Source organism: Coregonus lavaretus (genome assembly GCF_964263955.1).
Source record: "Coregonus lavaretus genome assembly, chromosome: 13".
In the NCBI taxonomy this organism is placed as follows: Eukaryota; Metazoa; Chordata; class Actinopteri; order Salmoniformes; family Salmonidae; genus Coregonus; species Coregonus lavaretus.
The window spans coordinates 53765373-53787496 of NC_140000.1; the positions used below are offsets into that span (position 1 = coordinate 53765373).

The following is a 22124-nucleotide window of genomic DNA, read 5'->3' on the forward strand; positions in this document are numbered from 1 at the left end:
CCCTGGCTGAGGGAAGGAGGTTCTCACCCAAGATTTGACGGTACATGGCCCCGTCCATCGTCCCTTTGATGCAGTGAAGTTGTTCTGTCCCCTTAGCAGAAAAACACCCCCAAAGCATAATGTTTCCACCTCCATGTTTGAAGGTGGGGATGGTGTTCTTGGGGTCATAGGCAGCATTCCTCCTCCTCCAAACACGGCGAGTTGAGTTGATGCCAAAGAGCTCGATTTTGGTCTCATCTGACCACAACACCTTCACCCAGTTCTCCTCTGAATCATTCAGATGTTCATTGGCAAACTTCAGACGGCCCTGTACATGTGCTTTCTTGAGCAGGGGGACCTTGCGGGCGCTGCAGGATTTCAGTCCTTCACGGCGTAGTGTGTTACCAATTGTTTTCTTGGTGACTATGGTCCCAACTGCCTTGAGATCATTGACAAGATCCTCCCGTGTAGTTCTAGGCTGATTCCTCACCGTTCTCATGATCATTGCAACTCCACGAGGTGAGATCTTGCATGGAGCCCTAGGCCGAGGGAGATTGACAGTTCTTTTGTGTTTCTTCCATTTGTGAATAATAGCAACAACTGTTGTCACCTTCTCACCAAGCTGCTTGGCGATGGTCTTGTAGCCCATTCCAGCCTTGTGTAGGTCTACAATCTTGTCCCTGACATCCTTGGAGAGCTTTTTGGTCTTGGCCATGGTGGAGAGTTTGGAATCTTATTGATTGATTGCTTCTGTGGACAGGTGTCTTTTATACAGGTAACAAACTGAGATTAGGAGCACTCCCTTTAAGAGTGTGCTCCTAATCTCAGCTCGTTACCTGTATAAAAGACACCTGGGAGCCAGAAATCTTTCTGATTGAGAGGGGGTAAAATACTTATTTCCCTCATTAAAATGCAAATCAATTTATAACATTTTTGACATGCGTTTTTCTGGATTTCTTTGTTATTCTCTCACTGTTCAAATAAGCCTACCATTGAAATTATAGACAGATAATTTCTTTGTCAGTGGGCAAACGTACAAAATCAGCAGGGGATCAAATACTTTTTTCCCTCACTGTATGTGCTGTAGCTCAGTTGGTAGAGCATGGCGCTTGCAACGCCAGGGTTGTGGTTTCAATTCCCACGGGGGGCAGAATGAAAATGTATGCACTCACTAACTGTTAAGTCGCTCTGGATAAGAGCATCTGCTAAATGACTAAAAATGTTTTTTAAATGTGCTTTGAGATGAGTAACAATGACAGTATTTCTATGATCATTTCAGCTGAGGAAGCTGTAAAGAATTCAAATGCATTTCATGAATCCTTAGATTAGGAATTATGATCACTAACCTACTGAACAAAACTGCAAAGTGTTGGTCCCATGTTTCAAGAGCTGAAATAAAAGATCCCAGAATTGTTTCATACTCACAAAAAGCTTATTTCTCTTAATTTTGTGCACAAATTTGTTTACATCTGTTAGTGAGCATTTCTCCTTTGCCAAGATAATCCATCCACCTGACAGGTATGGCATATCAAGAAGCTGATTAAACAGCATGATCATTACACAGGTGCACCTAGTGCTGGGGACAATAAAGGCCACTCTAAAATGTGCAGTTTTGTCACACAACACAATGCCACAGATGTCTCAAGTTGAGGGAGTGTGCAATTGGCATGCTGACTGCAGGAATGTCAACCAGAGCTGTTGGCAGAGAATTTAATGTTCATTTCTCTACCATAAGCCAATGTCGTTTTAGAGAATTTGGCAGTACATCCAATCGGCCTCACAACCACAAACCATGTGTAACCACACCAGCCCAGGACCTCCACATCCGGCTTCTTCACCTGCGAGATCGTCTGAGACCAGCGACCCAGACGGCTGATGAAACTGAGGAGTATTTCTGTCAGTAATTAAGCCTTTTTGTGAGGGAAAACTCTTTCTGACTGGCTGGGCCTGGCTCCCCAGTAGTTGGGCCTGGCCCCCAAGTGGGTGAGCCTATGTCCTCCCAAGCCCACCCATGGCTGCGCCCCTGCCCATTCATGTAAAATCTATAGATTACAGCCTAATGAATTTATTTCAATTGACTGTTTTCCTTACATGAGCTGTAGTAACTAAAATCGTTGAAATTGTAGCGTTTATATTTTTGTTCAGTATATATATTTTAACACTCGTGGTTGCCTACACAGTGGATAGCTGACTCACCATTACATTCTACCAAATCATTTGACTTAAGTCTGGACAGAGACACAATCATGCCTCAGCAAATCTTAGTGGCATGAGTCTGCTGGTGCATCTTGAGGTGATATGACTGTTTGAACCCTTTCCCACACTCTGAACACAGGTAGGGTTTCTCTCCTGTGTGGGTTCTCAGGTGTCTCTTTAGACGGTTGGCGCTGAGAAAGCTCTTGTCACAATGGGTGCAGGAGTAAGGCCGTACCCCTGTGTGGTAGCGCAGGTGAATGGTCAGGTAGCAGGACTGGGTGAATTGCTTCCCACAGTGAGAGCACTGGAAAGGCTTGTGGCCCGTGTGGAAGCGCTCATGCTTCAGAAGCTCCGCGTGGGAGAAAAACCCTTTGCCACAGTCGGCGCACAGGAACGGTCTCTCCCCCGAGTGGGTTAGCTCGTGCCTGGTCAGTGTGGCCTTGTACACAAAGGTCTTATCGCACTGGGAGCAGCTGAACACGTTCTCCCTGGTGTGGCAGCGCTCGTGTTTGTTCATGTTCCTCTCCCTCTTGAAGCTCTTCCCACAGAATGAGCACATGAAAGGCATTTCTTCTGAGTGGATCTTCATGTGACTCAACAGCCCTCCCTTGTAGAGGAAACCCTTCCCACACTGCTTGCACTGGTGTGGCCTCTCTTTCAGGTGGGTGCGCTGGTGCGCGGTCAGAGCAGCCTTGTAGGCAAAGGTCTTGCCACAGCTGCAGACGTGCAACCTCTCCTCTTGGTGTGTGAGCAGGTGCCTGTTAAGGTATGTACTACTGCTGAATCCCAAGTCACACCTGGTGCATTTGTAAGACAGCTCAGCCTCGGTGGCGTTCGCCGTGTGAGTCCGGAGGTGTCTCACTAGTGCAGACTTCCAGGAGAACCTCCTGTCGCATTCAGAACACCGATACACACCGTTCTCCATGTGGTTCTTCCTGTGCTCTGTGTATGCTGACAAGGACTTGAAGTTCTGCCCACAGATCAGACAGTCATGATTGCGCCCATCCTTGTGTGTCTGTTTGTGCCTCTCCAGTGACTGCTTGAAGGAGAAGCGCCGTCCGCACTCAGGGCACACGTATGGGCGCTCGCCAGTGTGGACGCGCCGATGGTATTTCAGTAAGGACTGAAACTTGTAGCTGCTGTTACAGTCTGGGCAATCATAGTGTCCAGCTTGGCCTGTTTGGTGCGGAGCGGACTGAGAGTCTTCCTGCACTTCCCCCGAGTGGTCCGTCTCAATGTGCTGCTGGACGGACGCCTCATCTGAGTGGACGAATGAGCACTCGGGACATGAGAACGCACACCATCCTGAAGGAGCAACAAAGTAGAAGTGAAAACCTGATGGATTCAGTTAGGGCAGGATACAAACTATTATTTAAGCAATGTATGTACCAATAAAATAATACATGTGGGTAACCCCTCAACAGACCAAACAATTACACACTTGTGCAAAACTAATAAGGTAATACATGCACCTGTATCTCCTTCCTTTATTGAGACCACTGGTGAGCCATAGGAGTGTTCCTCACTGTTGAAGATAAACAAGAAGGTAGAGGGCAATTCCATGGTAACAGAGTGACACAGAGACTCAGATTTTTCACTTTAAAATGTCAAACAAAAAACAATGATTGCAAAGTTAAACAAACCAACTCTGCACAAAAATACATTTACTTGAAGAACAGTGCAGAGTGACACTGAGACTTTGATTTTTCACTTCAAAATGTATGTCAAACAAAAACCAAAGTTTGGTAATAGAATCACGGTTTGTGCTGTTCGTGCCGTCATTCTGTTACTAAACTTTGGTTTTTGTTTGACATTCATTTTAAAGTGAAAAATCAATGTCTCAGTGTCACTCTGTTACCATGGAATTGCCCTCCTAGAGCATTAATACCATGTGATGACAGTTAACTTTCATCTTATTTTTCACTTAAAATACAAAACTTGTTATTTAACCTTAAACTGTCTGCATCCATCTACTTTACCTCTTAAAATGCAATGGTGTGAAACCCTGGGGGTTCATCAAGCTTCCACCCGTCCTCCTCTTTGGGGTGGCAACCTTTCCCTTGAGCTTCTGCAGGTTCACCATCTGCACCTTCAAGGTCGGTCTCGTTTTCCTACCACTGGTACGGACCTTGACAAGTGTTACGACCTTGTCCAGAAGTCCAGGCACCAACACAGCAGGCTCAGATGAAGTGGATTGACTAGACTGACCATCTCCTTCCTGTTGATTGTGACCCTCTCCTTCCTGTTGATTGTGAGGGGATTTCCCTCCATCCTCAGGGGTTTCAACAGCCACCTCTCTTACAATCTCTTCAATCCCTATATCCTCTTTCTCCGACTTTAGGCTTTTTGTAAATTCCTGGGTTTTGACCCCAGAGCCCTCTGTATGAGTCTTCAGGTGTCTCACCATGGCCGACTCCCAGTTGAACTTCCTGTGGCATTGTGAGCACTGGTAAGCGCCTTGCTCCATATGACTCTTCTTGTGCTCTGTGCGGGCTGACAAGGACTGAAAGGTCTCCCCACAGATCAAGCAGTCGTAAACGCGCCCGTCCTTATGCGTCTGTTTGTGCCTGTCCAGAGACTGCCTGAAGGAGAAACACCGGCCACACAGATGGCACACATATGGGCGCTCTCCTGTATGGATGACCTGATGGGCTATTAGTGCAGAGGCAAACTTGAAGCTCTTCTCACAGACTGAGCAGATGTGGGGCCCAGAGGATGTTTGGTGTTGGGAGGATGCTGGGTCATCCTCGGCTTCGTCTAGATGCGAGTCGCTCTCCAAGCCCCCCTCTACATGGTCCTCCATCACCCTCTCCTCTTCCTCCACCTCTTCAGCGGACGTTTCTTCTTCCTTGTCCTCCATGGTCTGCCCTTCATCATCGTTCCCATCCCTCACCACCTCCTCCACCTCCTCCTGACACAAACCCAATTCAACCTCTGCGTAACCGGTCAGAGTTACAATTTCCACCTGGAGGTCATCCACCGAAAGCACTGGGCTAGTGTCTTCCACAAACTCCTGCGAGGGTTCTGACTGGTTGTCACAGGTGGTCTGCTCAGTGCTGATCACCGTTCTACTGTGGGGAGGGATGGAGAGAGAGGACAGGATGCAGTCGCCCATGGCACAGAGGGGTACTGTTCAACGAGAGGATGCTACAATTAAAGTCAATCCATTTGGATGAATGCCATGTGCAGTTTCTTGTGTTTTAAAATATGATGCATACATTTGCTATGTGTCACCCACCATGTTGCTCCAAATGTCCACGACGTTTATGGTGCTGGAGCAGACGCTTCAGATCCGCTGGATGAGATACAACATGGGCACAATCATCCAAGACTGAGGGGGCAGTACCGAGCCATGCCATTGTCTGGGGGATAGATAAAATAATAGATATGCATCTACTGAATATTACACTTCGCATGGTTCCCTACACAGCTTAATTAACCTGGTATTGCACGATGAGTATTATTATTAAACAGTAGGTGTTTCCACCACAGTGTGAATAGAAGGTATTCTTTCCCTCACCTGTGCAAGGTCAGGAGTTGGTAACAGCTGGACCAATCTGGACAGGAACTCCCACAGTAGAGTCTGCAGCGCGATGTCATATTGTTGTCCATACTCCACTGGGAATATCTCCTGAGGGACACAGATGAGGAAGAAAACCCCTCCACTTTATTTCATTGACAGGTAAATGCAATGCAAAACACTATTTCATTGATCTGTAAATCCAATACAAGAGGAGGTGTTCTGTGCAGTCTCACCGTGAAAAAATGCTCTCTCTCATCAGGGTCTTTAAGCAGGGTCTGGACCAGCTCCAGAAAATGAGTCTCTGACGACTCCACCTCTGTGTCACTTACCTGTAGGATACATCAAATAAGGACACGTTTGTCCAACATATAGTTTATCTGTAGCAGTGCATTTAACTCCACAGTTCTTCCAGTTTACTCTTCCTGGAAGAAGGTATTCATTGAAGATCAACTTACATCATTACTGTAGGGGGTAAGTGGTTGAATCATGTACAGGTGGGTTAAGATGACCTGAGGTTCTACTGGATGCTCACCGCGACACAACTCCAGAATGTGCTGCAATAACACCCCCCCCATGCACCGTTATTCATTTAGTTATATATAGTTATAATACGTCAGACTGTTACCATAGTTACCCAGTCTGAAAAATGTCGCCCTAAAAAAAAAGATGCAATAGTCTCTACAAGCCAGAATGTTGAATAAAATTATATTTAGACTTCCTTTACCGGTTGTCCGTGCTGTTGGTCCTTTTGGCGGTAGGAAATGGAGCTCAAATGTCTACGGTTTGTATTTTCTATCTCCTGACGCATTGCACGTGATGCACAATATGTAAACGATAGATGAACGTAACCTAATGTTTTCGACCGAAGCATGTCGCCTCGCAATCAGCTGGAAGTGCTTGCAACTTACTGCAAATTTAAAATTGTCAACGTTTGGTCTGTGGTTCCGTAACGCTTGTCCATTGTTTACATATTGTGCAAGAGTTTACGTCGCATGCGAATTGCATCAGTATTGGAAACATATACAGACCAGAGCACTGAAAGTCGGGCTAATAACACTTCCCTGTGGATATTTTGTCTCAGATTACCTCCGAAATGAGCAGACAACAGGTAAAGTATGTCCAAATGAAGTTTATTCAACATTCTGACTTGTAATGGGACTGTTTCGAAATTATTGTGCCTTCACGTTAAAGACCAGACTAAATCTTCCATGCTTGGATTCTAAAAGGGATCCGAATACATCAGGCCTCTATCTATGCCTTTACGCTCACTCATTAGGGTTGTAACACTCACCCTTGCGCGCAATCCCAAAATAAGTTGGGCCCTCTGCCTATAGATCAGCAGCTCAGGGACCATCTCAGTCACCAGGGAGACAAACTCTGCCAGCATTGCATAATTCATGGCATCTCGCTGTTGCACCACCTGCCATATGGATGCTGACATAAGCTGAAGGGGTGGAACCAAGAGGCGGAGGGAGAGGAGAGGGAGACCTAAAACAGCATGGAAAAATGAATAATAAGGGTGCAAGTTAGCCAGAACGTCAAACACATGCACTGTATATACAAAAGTATTTGGACACCCCTTGAAATGAGTGGATTCGGCTATTTCAGCCACACCCGTTGCTGACAGGTGTAAATCGAGCACACAGCCATGCAATCTCTATAGACAAACATTGGCTGTAGAATGGCCTTTCTGATGAGCTCAGTGACTTTCAACCTGGCACGGTCATAGGATGCCACCTTTACAACAAGTCAAGTTTTGCCCTGCTAGAGCTGCCCCAGTCAACTGTAAGTGCTCTTATTGTGAAGTGGAAACGTTTAGGAGTGGTAGGCCACACAAGCTCACAGAAAGGGACCGCCGAGTTCTGAAGCGCGTAAAAATCATCAGTCCTCTGTTGCAACACTCACTACCGAGTTCCAGACTGCCTCTGGAAGCAACGTCAGCACAATAACTGTTCATCTAAGGTCACCATGTGCAATGCCAAGCGTCGGCTGGAGTGGTGTAAAGCTTGCCGCCATTGGACTCTGGAGCAGTGGAAACACGTTCTCTGGAGTGATGAATGAAGCTTCACCATCTGCCAGTCCAATGGACGAATCTGGGTTTGGCGGATGCCAGGAGAACTCTAGCTGCCCCAATGCATAAAGCCAACTGTAAAGTTTGGTGAAGGAGGAATAATGGTCTGGGGCTGTTTTTCATGGTTCGGGCTAGGCCCCTTAGTTCCAGTGAAGGGAAATCTTAACACTACAGCAAACAATGACATTCAAGACGATTCTGTGCTTCCAATTTTGTGGCAACAGTTTGGGGAAGGCCCTTTCCTGTTTCAGCATGACAATGCCCCCGTGCACAAAACGAGATCCATGCAGAAATGGTTTGTCGAGATCGGTGTGGAAGAACTTGACTGGCCTGCACAGAGCCCTGACCTTAACCCCATTGAACACCTTTGGGATGAATTGGAATGCCGACTGTGAGCCAGGCCTAATCGCCCAACATCAGTGCACGACCTCACTAATGCTCTTGTGGCTGAATGGAAGCAAGTCCCTGCAGCAATTTTCCAACATCTAGTGGAAAGCCTTAACAGAAGAGTGGAGTCTGTTATAGCAGCAAAGGGGGACCAACTCCATATTAATGCCCATGATTCTGTAATGAGACGTTCTACAAGCAGGTGTCCACATACTTTTGGTCATGTAGAGTACCTTCATTGGCTTGAAAATAGTATTTCAAAAGAATATTGAAAACGATTTTGAAATCAATCTGCAACATAGCTAGTGCATTATCTTAAATTGTTAAATAACGTTTCACAACAGTATTGTGTAATTGAATGTAGCTTAACCTTCTAAAGTATGGGTACTGGGGCATATTCAGTGGAGCAAATGTTCATAAATGTTGGCAAAATATACAAATACTGCTAGTCTCCGTTCTGTGGACTTTTTGACTGCAAACAAGCTGTGAACATAGCCCTAAATAACTCAAGTAGCAAAAATAGTATATTCAGCGGCTGGCATGTTTGCATGGTCATTTATTAGAAATAGCCTACCTGCATTGTCCGCTGGCGAAAATTCCGAGTCCATTTTGTCGCGTGGGCCAAATCCTGACCGTTGTTGCAAGAGGATTCCGTTAGACGACGGGATTGAATGCGTCGGTTTCTTCCTGAACGCGACACATTGTAGCAAATAATGTTGTGTACAATAAGTTTGCTTTGTCTACGAATGTTTTACTAATTTAATTGTAAACGAGTTAGTAACATGCTTGTAGCCACGAAAGACAAGCAAGCAATCCGGAAGTGATTACTGCGCGTCACAACGGGTCCTGTCATCGGAAATGCAGCAGATAGTTCATCACCAAGGAATTATTAAATCCGCGTCCAACATATCTTATGCCTAAAGCAATTGTTTTCACTACATGGGCCTAACATGTCTTCCTCCCCCCTCCCCCATTTTAATTACTGGTATGTGTGTCCGAGAGCGAGAGAGGGAGGGCTACAAAGTTGAACAAAATACATTTATTGTGCTGGGAACTGTCAAGACAAGGAGACAAGTTGGCATCCACCTAAGGCTGGTTCAATAACGTAACAGAACATTTTACTCTGACATTCTTCCAAAGTTATTGACAAACATTTTAATTTACCAGGGCTTCCAATAGACCAGCAAATGATTGACTACTAATTGGATGATCATAGCACTGATTTTACTGTTTAAAACTGTTGCATTCAAGATGCTGAGCATGAATAGTTTTACAATAAAATAAGTCAAGGACATGATTGAGTTGCAACTCACTTTGATCAGACACAACATTATAATTGACAGCTATATTTCAATGGCCATGAGCCAGACTGAAAATATATCTTATAGTTTTAGAGATCTAATGGTGTTGAAAGATCATCCTTTACAGAGACATTGTAGCATATAATTGCTGTGAAGGTAAATTTGCTTTAATAGTGTCTGCCATTTTTGGCAATGTGCTACTGCACTTAATTCACACTTGGTTGGAATTTTCTCCAAAGTCTGATCTCTGGACAGCCTCTGTCCCCGAGTGGTTCTCCATGTGTTTCTTCAGTTTGGACGAGGTGGGAAAGTTTTTCATACACTGGTTACAGACAAATGTCTGCACCCCTGTATGAAAGCGTTTGTGTCGTGCCAAGTCTGACGAACTCCTAAACTTCAGCTGACAATCAGGGCAGGGGTAAGGGCGTTCCCCTGTGTGAATGCGCATGTGTAGTTGTACCTCTGCGGGGGTGAGAAATGTCTTCCCACAGTGGGTGCAGGAAAAGGGTCTTTCCCCTGTGTGTATGAGATGGTGCCTGGTCAGGGCGTATGGTTTGGTGAATCCTTTCCCACAATAAGAGCAGAGGTAAGGGCGCACGCCGGTGTGGGATATGATATGTTCCTGTTGGGATTTTTTACTCTTAAACCTCTTGTCACACTGATTGCAAGCGTACGGTCTCTCATCAGTGTGGGAGCGGTGGTGCTTGGACAGCTCCCCCTGGGACAGAAAGCTCTTCCCACACACAGAGCAGAGGAAGGGTCTCTCCCCGGTGTGCATCCTCTCATGTCGGCTCAGGATGGATATCAATGTGAACCTCTTGGGACAGTGGGAGCACTGGAAAGGTCTCTCGCCTGTGTGAACTATTTGGTGTTTCTTGAGCAGGAAGAGGAAGGAAAAGCACCTCCCACACTGGTTGCACTGGTGCGGTCGCTCGCCGCTGTGGGTGAACATGTGCCTCTTCACATCAGCTTTGCGTGTATAGCTCTTGTCGCAGTGGGGGCACTTGAACTGCCGCTTTACCAGGTGGGTCTGCCGGTGTTGGGAGCGAGCCAGCAGGGAGTGGAAGCTTTCACCACACTGCTGACAGATGTACTGTAGGCTGGTCCCGTGGCTCTTCCTGTGCTCCAGCAGCTCTGAGGAGGAGGGGAAGCTCTTGCCACAGATGGAGCAGAGGTGGGGCAGGTCGCTCTCGCCCAGGTGGGAACTTCTGTGGTGGGCTGTCAGAGAGCGGAGGTTGGCAAAGGAGCTCCCGCACTGCTGGCAGGGGAAAGAGATGGATGTCCCACCATGTTTCTTCTCATGCTTGGTCAGGTCCCACGAGTGCTGGAAGGTCCTGTCGCATTGAGAGCAGTGGAAGGGTCTCTCACCCGTGTGGGTGAGCTGGTGTCTCCTCACATCTGACGAGCGAGTGAAGATCCTACCGCAGGTGGCGCATGTGTGGGACTTATGGTAGCCTTTTGCTTTGGTGCGAGTCCCAGCATTATCTGTTTGATTCTCAGAGTTTTCAGTTATTAAGGGGTTTGAAGAAAGGAGAGGTTTGATTGATGTGAATATCTGGCCAGTGTTGTCAGGACATGGTGAAACCTCTGCTCTGTTTTTCCCAGACGCATTGAGCTTGTTGTACTCCTCTGTGTGAATGCTTTGCATGTGGAGGTGAAGGCTCTTTTCCTCCAGACTGTGGTAGGCACACTTGGGGCAGGTAAAGAGGGTTACCTTGTCAGATTCACCTGGAGACAGAAGTCAGACAAGGCATGTTTTATTTGCATGTCTTGGGAATGAAATATAAGGTATGGCTCATTGAAAAATAAGTTGTTGAGAGACCACAGAATGAAAGACCTGTAGATATACAATACATCTCTTACAAACCATTAATGTCTTTAGCAAATGTTGGTCCCTCAGTTTTTCCTACTGTAAATATGTACAGTGAGGGAAAAAAGTATTTGATCCCCTGCTGATTTTGTACGTTTGCCCACTGAGAAAGACATGATCGGTCTATAATTTTAATGGTATGTTTATTTGAACAGTGAGAGACAGAATAACAACAACAAAATCCTGAAAAACACATGTCAAAAATGTTATGAATTGATTTGCATTTTAATGAGGGAAATAAATATTTGACCCCTCTGCAAAACATGACTTAGTACTTGGTGGCAAAACCCTTGTTGGCAATCACAGAGGTCAGACGTTTCTTGTAGTTGGCCACCAGGTTTGCACACATCTCAGGAGGGATTTTGTCCCACTCCTCTTTGCAGATCTTCTCCAAGTCATTAAGGTTTTGAGGCTGACGTTTGGCAACTCGAACCTTCAGCTCCCTCCACATATTTTCTATGGGATTAAGGTCTGGAGACTGGCTAGGCCACTCCAGGACCTTCATGTGCTTCTTCTTGAGCCACTCCTTTGTTGCCTTGGCCGTGTGTTTTGGGTCATAGTCATGCTGGAATACCCATCCACGACCCATTTTCAATGCCCTGGCTGAGGGAAGGAGGTTCTCACCCAAGATTTGACGGTACATGGCCCCATCCATCGTCCCTTTGATGCGGTGAAGTTGTCCCGTCCCCTTAGCAGAAAAACACCCCCAAAGCATAATGTTTCCACCTCCATGTTTGACGGTGGGGATGGTGTTCTTGGGTTCATAGGCAGCATTCCTCCTCCTCCAAACACGGCGAGTTGAGTTGATGCCAAAGAGCTCGATTTTGCTCTCATCTGACCACAACACCTTCACCCAGTTCTCCTCTGAATCATTCAGATGTTCATTGGCAAACTTCAGACGGGCCTGTATATGTGCTTTCTTGAGCAGGGGGACCTTGCGGGCGCTGCAGGATTTCAGTCCTTCACGGCGTAGTGTGTTACCAATTGTTTTCTTGGTGACTATGGTCCCAGCTGCCTTGAGATTATTGACAAGATCCTCCCGTGTAGTTCTGGGCTGATTCCTCACCGTTTTCATGATCATTGCAACTCCACGAGGTGAGATCTTGCATGGAGCCCCAGGCCGAGGGAGATTGACAGTTCTTTTGTGTTTCTTCCATTTGCAAATAATCGCACCAACTGTTGTCACCTTCTCACCAAGCTGCTTGGCGATGGTCTTGTAGCCCATTCCAGCCTTGTGTAGGTCTACAATCTTGTCCCTGACATCCTTGGAGAGCTCTTTGGTCTTGGCTATGGTGGAGAGTTTGGAATCTGATTGATTGAATGCTTCTGTGGACAGGTGTATTTTATACAGGTAACAAACTGAGATTAGGAGCACTCCCTTTAAGAGTGTGCTCCTAATCTCAGCTCGTTACCTGTATAAAAGACACCTGGGAGCCAGAAATCTTTCTGATTGAGAGGGGGTCAAATACTTATTTCCCTCATTAAAATGCAAATCAATTTATAACATTTTTGACATGCGTTTTTCTGGATTTATTTGTTGTTATTCTGTCTCTCACTGTTCAAATAAACCTACCATTAAAATTAGACTGATCATTTCTTTGTCAGTGGGCAAACGTACAAAATCAGCAGGGGACCAAATACTTTTTTCCCTCACTGTACAAACCATTTCCCTGATGACATCAATGTCAGAATAGTTGGAGAGCTCATTATTACCGGCTTCTCTTCCCCTGGGTAAGATGACGTAATCCACGCTTGAGGCCTCACCATTGTTCCTGTGATTAGAAAACAATACAAAAATATCACTAATTTGATGACAAAATGGCTGATTCTTTGTTAAATGACAGCACTCCTAATCTCTAATCATCACTCATACTTGTTCTCTGTGTTCCCTTTCCTCCGCCAATTTCTTGGTGTCTTCGACTGCAGCCGTGTAGACCGCCTCACATTTGACGACGCAGGTTGTTGGGTTTGAAAGGTGACCCCATGGGACATGTCCTTCCCTTCCTGGTTCACACATACATTCACACTCTTCGATTGGCCGTCCTGATCATCTTGGACATCCTTTTTGACTGCTACTGTCTCTGTCGCAGTTCCAATGTCTTCACTGATATTAACGGCTTCATCTGCTTGCTCCACCGGAACACTCGCTGTGTCCATCTCTTCCTCAGCTGCACTCATCTCCTCCCCTACGTAGTCAAATTGTTCAACGGCGGTCATCTCCAGTTTCATATCCTCAGCTTTAAGTTCAACCACGTCCTCCCGCAGTGGAGAGGTGTTCGACGGTACGTATTCCTCGTTCATTGTCTCTACAATCTCTTCTTCAACCTCTGTTCCAACCTCCACTTCAGTGTAAACAGTTACTACTACAGCATCAGTGTCCTCTAAAGACATGGGGCCCAGCACGTCTGCAGAGTTATGTGATGACTCTGACCGGATGACAAAAGTGGTCGGCTCAGTGACGACCACCATTTTAGGGGTGGACAGAGAGGAGAGGATGCTGTCGCCCATGGAGGAGGAGAGAGCAGCTGAACGAGAGAAAACAAGAACTTTGTCATTAAAAGACCTGTGAGTTGGAAACCGTACTGTGCTACAAAACGTTGCATCATGATTTGGTAATCATTACAGGAGACTTACAAGATACTTTTAAATGTCCAAAATTCTTATGGTGCTGGAGAATGAGGTTCAGATTCTCTGGGGTAGACTGCACACACTCCTCCAGGACTGAAGGGGCAGCGCTGAGCCATGTCGCAGTCTGAAAGGGAATGCATTTTAGAAATGCATTTTATGTTCAATCAATGTAGCCTAAAGAATTGTGGTCGTCTTCCCAAAATGTACTATTCCTAACCTGTGCTAGAGTTATGCTACATCCTATATCAGAAAGGCTACATTGCCAAAAGCTATATATGCCATAATGCTCAATACCTGCTTGAGGTCTGGTACTGGAAACAGTTGTTCCAGTCTGGAGAGGAACTCCCATGTTAACGTCTGCACCGCTGCGTCATAATGTTGGCCATATTGTTCCGGGAACACCTCCTGTTGGAGTAAGATTATTTAAATGAAGGCAAGGCGATGGATTGTAACTTCAAGTACTTTTTTTTCTTGAAGGCCTGGACGAGTAACTTTTGCCGGGCGTGAGACACTGTTTTCAGCGAAACCTTGGTGTACCGAGCGTAAAATTACCTGAAAGAAGCACTCCCTCTCGACTGGGTCCTTTAGCAGGGATTGGACAAGCATCACAAAATTGGATTCAGATGCTTCCACTTCTGCATCTCTGTACTGCAAGACAGTAAACAAATACAATCATCTCATCACATTGTGGCTGTATGCACTCAAATCCACTTGGAAAACAGCCAAGTTCTGTTCTAAAAGGACTGTAGCCCACTTACTCCTGTGCACCCTGGAGTAACAGTGGGCATTCTGTCCAGGTAAGGTTGGATGGTATGAGGGTCAGCAGGGCCTCGGCACAGCTCCAGAACCAGCTGAATCACACCCAGTAGAAACAAGTATTAACTGTGGTACAAACCTTTAGCTGGAAAAACAGTCATTGTTATCTTTCAATCAACTCAGGTGGGGAGAACGATTCATAGGATCGCAGACAGTTACATAATGTATAGAACAGACCCAATTCTCTACTCATCATCATAGGAAATTATATCTCTTCTGTTCAATATATTGGTCCTCTGTAGCTCAGCTGGTAGAGCACGGCGCTTGTAACGCCAAGGTAGTGGGTTCGATCCCCGGGACCACCCATACGTAAAAATGTATGCACGCATGACTGTAAGTCGCTTTGGATAAAAGCGTCTGCTAAATGGCATATTATTATTATATTTCATTTGCGCCTTTCAGGGCTCTCCACCCAACTGAATAACCCTATGCCCCCTGGCTGGTCTCTCACCCGTGCTCTCAGACCCAGAATGAGCTGGGCTCTATGTCTGTGGCTCAGCAGCTCTGGAATGGCCTCTGTCACCAGAGTCACAAACTCCTCCAGCTTCTCATAGTGCCTCACATCTCTTTGCTGAGCCACCTGCCACATGGCAGCAGACAGGAGCCGCAAGGGTGGAACCAGGAGGTGCAGAGAAGAGAGACTGAGAACTGGATCTGAAATGTAGATGTACAAATTGACAAACATTCAATCAGAAGTCGGAAAACACTGTTCGAAATATACACAGTGGTAGTACATAATTATGTCTGTCAGCTAATGATGGCGGGCATGCATTTCTCATCCAGTCATTACAGGATGGGGCTCCATAGAATAGAAGAGTAGCATCAGATATTCGCCTTTGTCAGGATTAATTTGCATTAAGCAATAACTTTGTACTATTCACATTGTCTTTATTTTAAATTGATAGCTAGTTAGATACGATTACAAGCACACTTAGCTTAACAATGCAGTCACAACAACCGACTTTAGCCGGCCATCAACTGATAGCTAGCTATCCCATTTTTCCATGGGGCTTTTGATATTAGTTCTGCAGATATTAGCTAGCAAGGTAGCTATAACAACTTATTTTCTTACAAACCATTGATATCTTTAGATAGTCCACATGTATCCATGGCTATAAATGTAGTTGTGTAAAAGCGCAGAATAATGTGAAAACCAAATTATTTGACTGCTCCCTAACGAGCGAAGTAACATCGATCTACTTCCCCAAAACTTCCGGTACCCAAGGCTAAAGACTAATAATTTTCATTCCGCTGTACCTTTTCCAAAATAAAAGTCATAGAATATAAGTGGCCCTCCAAGCTGCCTGCCTACGTTCATACTAACATGGCTCTGATGTGTTAGATTTTAGTTGACTTTCTTTTGAAAAATATTGTAGCCTACTGCAAGACAAAAATAAGCAACGCTACTTTTATTACCTTTTCTCTTCTCTTTTAATAAGGAATACTCCGTTAAACATACAGAAGTGTTGCCTCTGGGGGTGCTGATGAGCCAAAAGGGGTCCCTTAGAAAAGGAAATACTGTATTGTCTATTGACCGAGATAGGAGATTGATTAATATTATGTATATCAGCCATAAAGACAACACTCAAACCTACATTTGAGAATACATATTTCCCCTCAGCTTTGAACGTGCAGTAGAAGCCTGACACTCGCCTCTCCTCAACAACCAGCCCCAATGTCACGTGTGCAGGTAGCAACTGTCCTCTTCATTCTACAAAGGAAGGTGCACAATACTTCACTCTTTTTAATGTCAAAACAAGGTAAGTAATCTAAATAAAATAATATGCCCTTTGATGTATGATTCCTGACAGCAAAAAGCACAACTCAAAAATACATAATCAAATTCCAATGTTTCGTTTTAATTGAGGTCGTATGTACTAAGCACAGTGGGACAGAATTAACAATTCACAGTATCAGGCTCAACTCTTGTTACAGGCCTCTAATACAAAGGTCCTGTTTTACTTTCATTTCCAAAAAACAACAACAAATGATCCAAAGACACTACAACATATGAATAGCAAATGACACACCAATATCCTCAACAAACAGCCTCAACTGCTGCATGAGTTCGCTGGTGTGTCCGCAGAAGATGCAATCTGTTGTAAGCCTTCCCACATTCAGTACACACGTATGGCTTCTCTCCCGTGTGGCTGAGCATGTGTCTCTTCAGTGGAGTGGTGCTGTTATAGCGATTTCCACACACGCTGCAAGAGTAGGGCTTCTCTCCTGTGTGTATCCGCTGATGTACTGTAAGATAGCAGGACTGGGTGAAACTTTTCCCACACTGCGCACATTTGAATGGTCGTTCTCCAGTGTGGTACCGCTGATGTTTCACCACTTCGGAGTAAGTTAAGAAACTTTTACCGCACTGAGAGCACGTATGTGGCCTCTCCCCTGTATGTATGCGATTATGCCTGGTCAGATCAGTCGACTTGGAAAATCTCTTCCCACACTGGGAGCAGGGGAAAGGACGATCCCCTGTATGAGTCTGTAAGTGTTTCTTTAAAAACCGATTGGCCTTGAAAGTCTTTCCACACTCGAGACAAGGGAAGGGTCTCTCCTCTGAGTGACACTGAAGGTGTTTTGACAATTCACCAGAGGACAGAAAACTTTTTCCACAATCAGGGCAAAGAAATGGTCTCTCTCCTGTGTGAATTCTCTCATGTCTAGTCAAGATCTGTAGTTGTGTGAATCTCTTTGGACAGTGAGAGCACTGGTAGGGCCGCTCACCTGTATGAGTTCTCTGGTGTTTGATCAAGTTCGATAGCCTTGAGAAACTTTTAGGACAATGGGAACACAGAAATGAACCATCTTCCTTATGAGTATTCAAGTAGTGTTGCCTAAGACAAACTAGCTGCGTGAAGTTAATTTTGCACATAGAGCACTGGAATGGTCGAGCTCCATCGTGAATTTGCATGTGTCTTGTGAGGGCATCAGAGTTTGGGCATTTCTTCAAACACTGGTTGCACCGGAGCGGGTCACCGTCGGAGTGAATCAGCTGGTGTCGCTTCATTTGGGACATCTGACTGAAAGACATGTCACATTCTGGACATTTGTGTTGACCTTCTTCGCTGGGACACTGGTCACTCTCAAGGCCTGCTGGGAGGTTTAACTTGATCCCAACGTCATCATCAGAGATTGGGGACTCTGCTGAATGATTCACTCTGCAGTGCATCTTTAGATCTTCCTCCTGATCGAAGCCCTCCCCACACGCACAGCACTGGAACGGCCTTGACCCTTGGCCCTTTCGCTGGTGTCTTTTCAAGTCGAAGGAGTACTGGAAAGTTTTCCCACATTGAGTGCACTCATAAGGCCGCTCCCCAGTGTGGGATCTCTGGTGTCTCCTCATATCCGTCGCTCGAGAGAAGGTCTTTCCACACACAGAGCATGTTTTGGAGCATGGTGTATGTTTGCCAGACTTCCCCAGTGTGTGGGGAATGTCTGAGAGACATGGGTTCAGAGGGGTGCTGTTGGAAGACCCTGGAGGTATTTTTGTTTCATTTCCTCCAGCAGCCAGCAACCTTCTGTACTCCTCTGGGTGAAGCTCTTTAAGGTGCTGCCGGAGGGTCACCTTGTCAGCGTGGGTAAAAGAGCACTGAGAGCAGGCGAAGACAAGAGAGGGAGCCTCCACCGTCCCACCTGCAGGGGAACAGAGAGAGGATATTTAGAAAATATTATCAATAATTATAATCCAACATATTCTGAGTCAGGCATCTGGACCATACTCAACATTGCCAAATCTAGTCATTTAAAACGATTCAACATTCAGAAAATTCTAACGATATCCAAGAGTGCCTACACTTACATTGTTGATACCAAGTGCCATAGAAAACTTGTGTTGATATAACATTGCAAACCTGTATTTCCATTCATTGGGGAGCTGTCAGAAGTGGCGCTGAGGTCTTCAGAGTCTTCCCTAACGATAGCGATAAAGCACAATTGATGTCCAATGACACTGCACTTTATTGATTTATTTTATTTGTAAGTAAAAAATAAATAAAATTAAAAAAGTACAGAGATTTTAAAAACTAGGCAGGGATAACACAATGAAGTCAACGTTGTGGTCCTTTAAAGTAAATGGTGAAATTGCTTTAAAACCTTAAGTCCCCTCCCACCCCACATTCTTACCTTGGCTCTGGAGGCAGGTGTAACGGGCCAGCCCAGGTCCCATTAGCCTCCTCCTCCAATGCCTTGAGCTGCCCTCCATTGGATCCTTTTGATCCCACATTCTTCATCCGCTGCCTTGTGTTTCTTCTCATTGGTTGAGAGGGTGAGGACATTGGGAGTGGTAAGCCACTGAAGTCCAGTCTCTGGAACCCTAATGTGGGTTTTTGGTGCAGACAGGATGTGACCAGTTCAGGCTGGTTCATTACTTCTTGTGGTGTACATTCGGAACGTCCTTGGTCCGTGTCAGTTTGGGGGACATAACCAGCTTCATTTCTCTCCTGCTCATCCTTCTCAATCCCCTCCTCTGTGACCCCCTTCTCTTCATTTAGGTTTTCTTTGTGGGTGGACGGTCTGTCAATTGTATTCTCTGCACATATAGGCCCAACTAACTCCTGATGTTCAGGATTGACATTTTCAACATGCTCCACCTCCTCATAAATAATTTCCACCTCTCTATTCATTGACACCAGATCCACACACACATCCCCCACCTCTGCGCAGAAAACGTCTACCTCTGTGTTCATGGCACTGGTTTCCTCTGAAACAAGCTCAGCGTCTCCGTTAAGATGCCCCACTTCCTCACAAATAACCTCCACTTCCCCCTCTTGATGGTCTTGCTCGCTTGGCATGGCTACCATCTCCCTCTCTTCCCCATACAATTCAGCCTGACGGTCTCTTTGGTGCTGTGACCAAGTCTTCTCTATACTAAGCTCCCTTTCCTCACTGGTGTACATACTGGTCCCCAGCTCCACTTCTGCATACTCTGTCACTACTACAGACTCTGTTTCCATCTCTTCACCATATATGGCTGGGTCCATACAGCCATCTATCAACTCTGATTGGATCTCTGTTTCTGTCTTTCTAGTGGCCGTCACTACTACCGGAGTGAGGGACAGAGAGGAGAAGATGCAGTCGCCAACAGAGGAGGAAGAAGTTGCTGATTGAGAGGTGGAAGGAGACAATTACAGTTTTTTAAATATAAATCTCTGGGATGATATTAATAAAGGGGAATGTTACAATCCTAAAAGCATTTCCTTGAATCATTCAAAGTAACAATTTGCATACCTCCTTTACTAATTCTGGATAAAAATAAAAAGTGGCTTACCATTGGTGTCCAAATACCCTAGTTGTCTATGATGTTGCAGTAAAGTCTTCAACTGCAGAGGTTGAGCTACAGAGTTGACACACTCTTCCAAGACAGAGGGTGCAGCATTAAGCCAAGTCACTGTCTATGGGATGGGGAACACACATTCATATAACATGCATCAACCTGTCCAGTTGTTCCTAAATAAAACATTCTAAATGCCCATTATCTTAAATAACATGCTCCAAGATGGCTCATCAATTCTAATACATATACAGAGTAACCAATGTAACGTTTTGTGAAGAGTGCTGCAGTGTTCCACATGAGATGTGTCAGCATGTAAATTCATCGTGGACATTATGACATGAAAGAAAGATGCACACATTCTTTATGCACATGTTCGTGCTGATGTAAACATTCAAATAAGCCTACTTTATTCACAAGCTCACGCTTATGGTACACATGAATGATAACGGCGGTCCCAGGGGTGGTCTAATGATGAGGTTCTGCATGAGCACCTGTTTGAGGTCTGGTACTGGGAGGAGCTGCTCAAGCCTGGAGAGAAACGCCCACATTAATCCTTGCAGTGCAGACTCATACTTGGGGCCATACTCTACAGGAAACACGTCCTAATGGGAGACATGGAAAAGAAAGGGGGATAAATTATTTGGCTGGCTACTTTGCAAATAGGAGAGAAAATGTAGCCTAGATACTACTGGTTTCATCTGTTTTGTTATACCAATGTTGACAGACCATACAAATGTTCAAACTTTGGTGTTTAACTGAGCCAACAAAACCATAATACTGACCTGGAAGAAATGTTCCCTCTCAACTGGGTTTTGGATAAGAGTTTGTACCAATGCAAAGAAATTTGATTCAGAGGCGTCCACTTCTGCGCAACATGACTGGGGAAATAACCACTTGAATAAATGTACTGTAATTCTGACAAGATCTTGAGTGAGAGAACATCGTTACAGAGGATTGAGGAATATCTTAAGACTCACGTCTGCATCCCCCGGACGTGATCTTACAGCGTGGATCCTGTCTAGATGGCTCTGAAGTTCTGCTGTCTTCTCCGTGCGGCACAACTCCAAAACCAACTGTGGAAAACGCCCATAGATTATTCCTACAAGAACACTGATGGGTAAACAACTTCGCCTAACCTTTCTCTTCAAATATTCCCTTCCCTGTTGTTTCATGACAAAAATATCATTCCTTACAACTCATTACTAAATAAACCATGTTCTTTTCAAGTCACAGGACAAAGGGATCTGGATATATAGATGTAGTGTTCTTCATTCCTGGTCCTTAGCCGCTATGACATCAGGTTCTGAGTCAAAGTTACTGCAAATAATCATCACCTCTCTCTCTCTCACCTTTGCTCGTAAGCCCAAAATGAGCTGGGTTCTCTGTCTGAAACTGAGCAGCTCTGGAACCGTCTCTGTAACAAATGTCACAAACTCTTCCAGCTTCCCATAGTCCATTATATCCCCTCTTTGGGCCACTTGCCACATCGCTGCAGAAAACAGCCGCAGCGGTGGGATGAACAGGCGCAGGGCAGGTAGAGGAAAAGATAACCCTATGAATGAACATATCGCAGGCAGTAAGCAGCTGCACTGACCGGGCCAAACATCAGCACACAAATAGCTAGGCTATGACTAGATTATAACATTGATACAACTTGCTATAGCTAACTACGCATTGCATTTTAAGTAGATTATGTCTGAATGCAGATAACATAAAAGCGATCATAAACGGAAATAAACATTGATTCCATACATAGTTACATCATAAGTAGCTAGCTAGAGGGCTACGATTGGAAAGTTGGCTTGCTAGCTGGCACCCATGCCTGCTCTGCTTCTATCTGGTGGAAGCTTCCAATCAGTTCCCTGCGAGAACTATAAACGTACCCGTATTCACCACCGGCTCCGTCAAATTCCAATAATCCATTATGTTCAATCACAGGGATGTCCTAAACTTAACCCAAGCAATCATTTATTCATTTGGCTGAAATATCTGTTTACCAGGACGTGTTTTTCTTCTTCCCCCTAGTAGATTTTTCTCATATTGCAGTTAGTCGCTTAAAAAACATTAGTTCCGGT

At 45.2% G+C, this 22124-nt stretch overlaps 3 protein-coding genes and 1 long non-coding RNA gene across 4 annotated transcripts; 1 reads left to right on the forward strand and 3 right to left on the reverse strand.

Moving 5' to 3' along the window:
- Window positions 1–2215: 2215 nt before the first annotated feature.
- On the reverse strand, window positions 2216–9007 carry LOC311139587 (uncharacterized protein). Its single transcript, XM_084174496.1, has 9 exons — window positions 8731–9007; window positions 6990–7186; window positions 6154–6252; window positions 5932–6027; window positions 5696–5806; window positions 5414–5537; window positions 4155–5304; window positions 3648–3700; window positions 2216–3480 (listed from the first exon to the last, which is right to left on the reverse strand). Exons 1-9 carry the CDS (start codon window positions 8762–8764, stop codon window positions 2231–2233), a joined length of 3114 nt encoding a protein of 1037 aa, XP_084030622.1. The 5' UTR covers window positions 8765–9007; the 3' UTR covers window positions 2216–2230.
- Window positions 6703–20028, forward strand: LOC311139589. Its single transcript, XR_014614095.1, has 3 exons — window positions 6703–6806; window positions 16393–16531; window positions 19804–20028. It is a non-coding gene; the product is annotated as an uncharacterized lncRNA (long non-coding RNA).
- Window positions 9181–15986, reverse strand: LOC311140483 (uncharacterized protein). The gene is made up of 9 exons (XM_084175559.1): window positions 15848–15986; window positions 15223–15425; window positions 14714–14806; window positions 14508–14603; window positions 14250–14360; window positions 13962–14079; window positions 13201–13852; window positions 13041–13099; window positions 9181–11185 (listed from the first exon to the last, which is right to left on the reverse strand). The coding sequence occupies exons 1-9, from the start codon at window positions 15879–15881 to the stop codon at window positions 9669–9671; spliced, it is 2883 nt and encodes a 960-aa protein (XP_084031685.1). The 5' UTR covers window positions 15882–15986; the 3' UTR covers window positions 9181–9668.
- Window positions 16610–22110, reverse strand: LOC311139586 (uncharacterized protein). Its single transcript, XM_084174495.1, has 9 exons — window positions 21933–22110; window positions 21399–21601; window positions 21027–21122; window positions 20832–20927; window positions 20541–20651; window positions 20044–20167; window positions 18900–19875; window positions 18629–18687; window positions 16610–18410 (listed from the first exon to the last, which is right to left on the reverse strand). The coding sequence occupies exons 1-9, from the start codon at window positions 21970–21972 to the stop codon at window positions 16810–16812; spliced, it is 3306 nt and encodes a 1101-aa protein (XP_084030621.1). The 5' UTR covers window positions 21973–22110; the 3' UTR covers window positions 16610–16809.
- Window positions 22111–22124: the final 14 nt, after the last annotated feature.

Bases quoted from the DNA above. Each gene is read 5' to 3' on its own strand.
- LOC311139587 (XM_084174496.1), bottom strand. From the start codon at position 8,764: ATGGACTCGGAATTTTCGCCAGCGGACAATGCAG. The intron at 6,253-6,989 runs GTGAGTGTTACA...GTGTTATTGCAG, and splicing joins TTTTGGGATTGCGCGCAAGG to CACATTCTGGAGTTGTGTCG. The intron at 3,481-3,647 runs GTGCATGTATTA...TTGCTCCTTCAG, and splicing joins AATAAAGGAAGGAGATACAG to GATGGTGTGCGTTCTCATGT.
- LOC311140483 (XM_084175559.1), bottom strand. From the start codon at position 15,881: ATGGATACATGTGGACTATCTAAAGATATCAATG. The intron at 14,604-14,713 runs GTAAGTGGGCTA...ACTGTCTTGCAG, and splicing joins TTACTCCAGGGTGCACAGGA to TACAGAGATGCAGAAGTGGA. The intron at 14,361-14,507 runs GTAATTTTACGC...TTACTCCAACAG, and splicing joins AGAGGGAGTGCTTCTTTCAG to GAGGTGTTCCCGGAACAATA.
- LOC311139586 (XM_084174495.1), bottom strand. From the start codon at position 21,972: ATGGATTATTGGAATTTGACGGAGCCGGTGGTGAATACGG. The intron at 20,928-21,026 runs GTGAGTCTTAAG...TTATTTCCCCAG, and splicing joins CACGTCCGGGGGATGCAGAC to TCATGTTGCGCAGAAGTGGA. The intron at 20,652-20,831 runs GTCAGTATTATG...GTCTCCCATTAG, and splicing joins AGAGGGAACATTTCTTCCAG to GACGTGTTTCCTGTAGAGTA.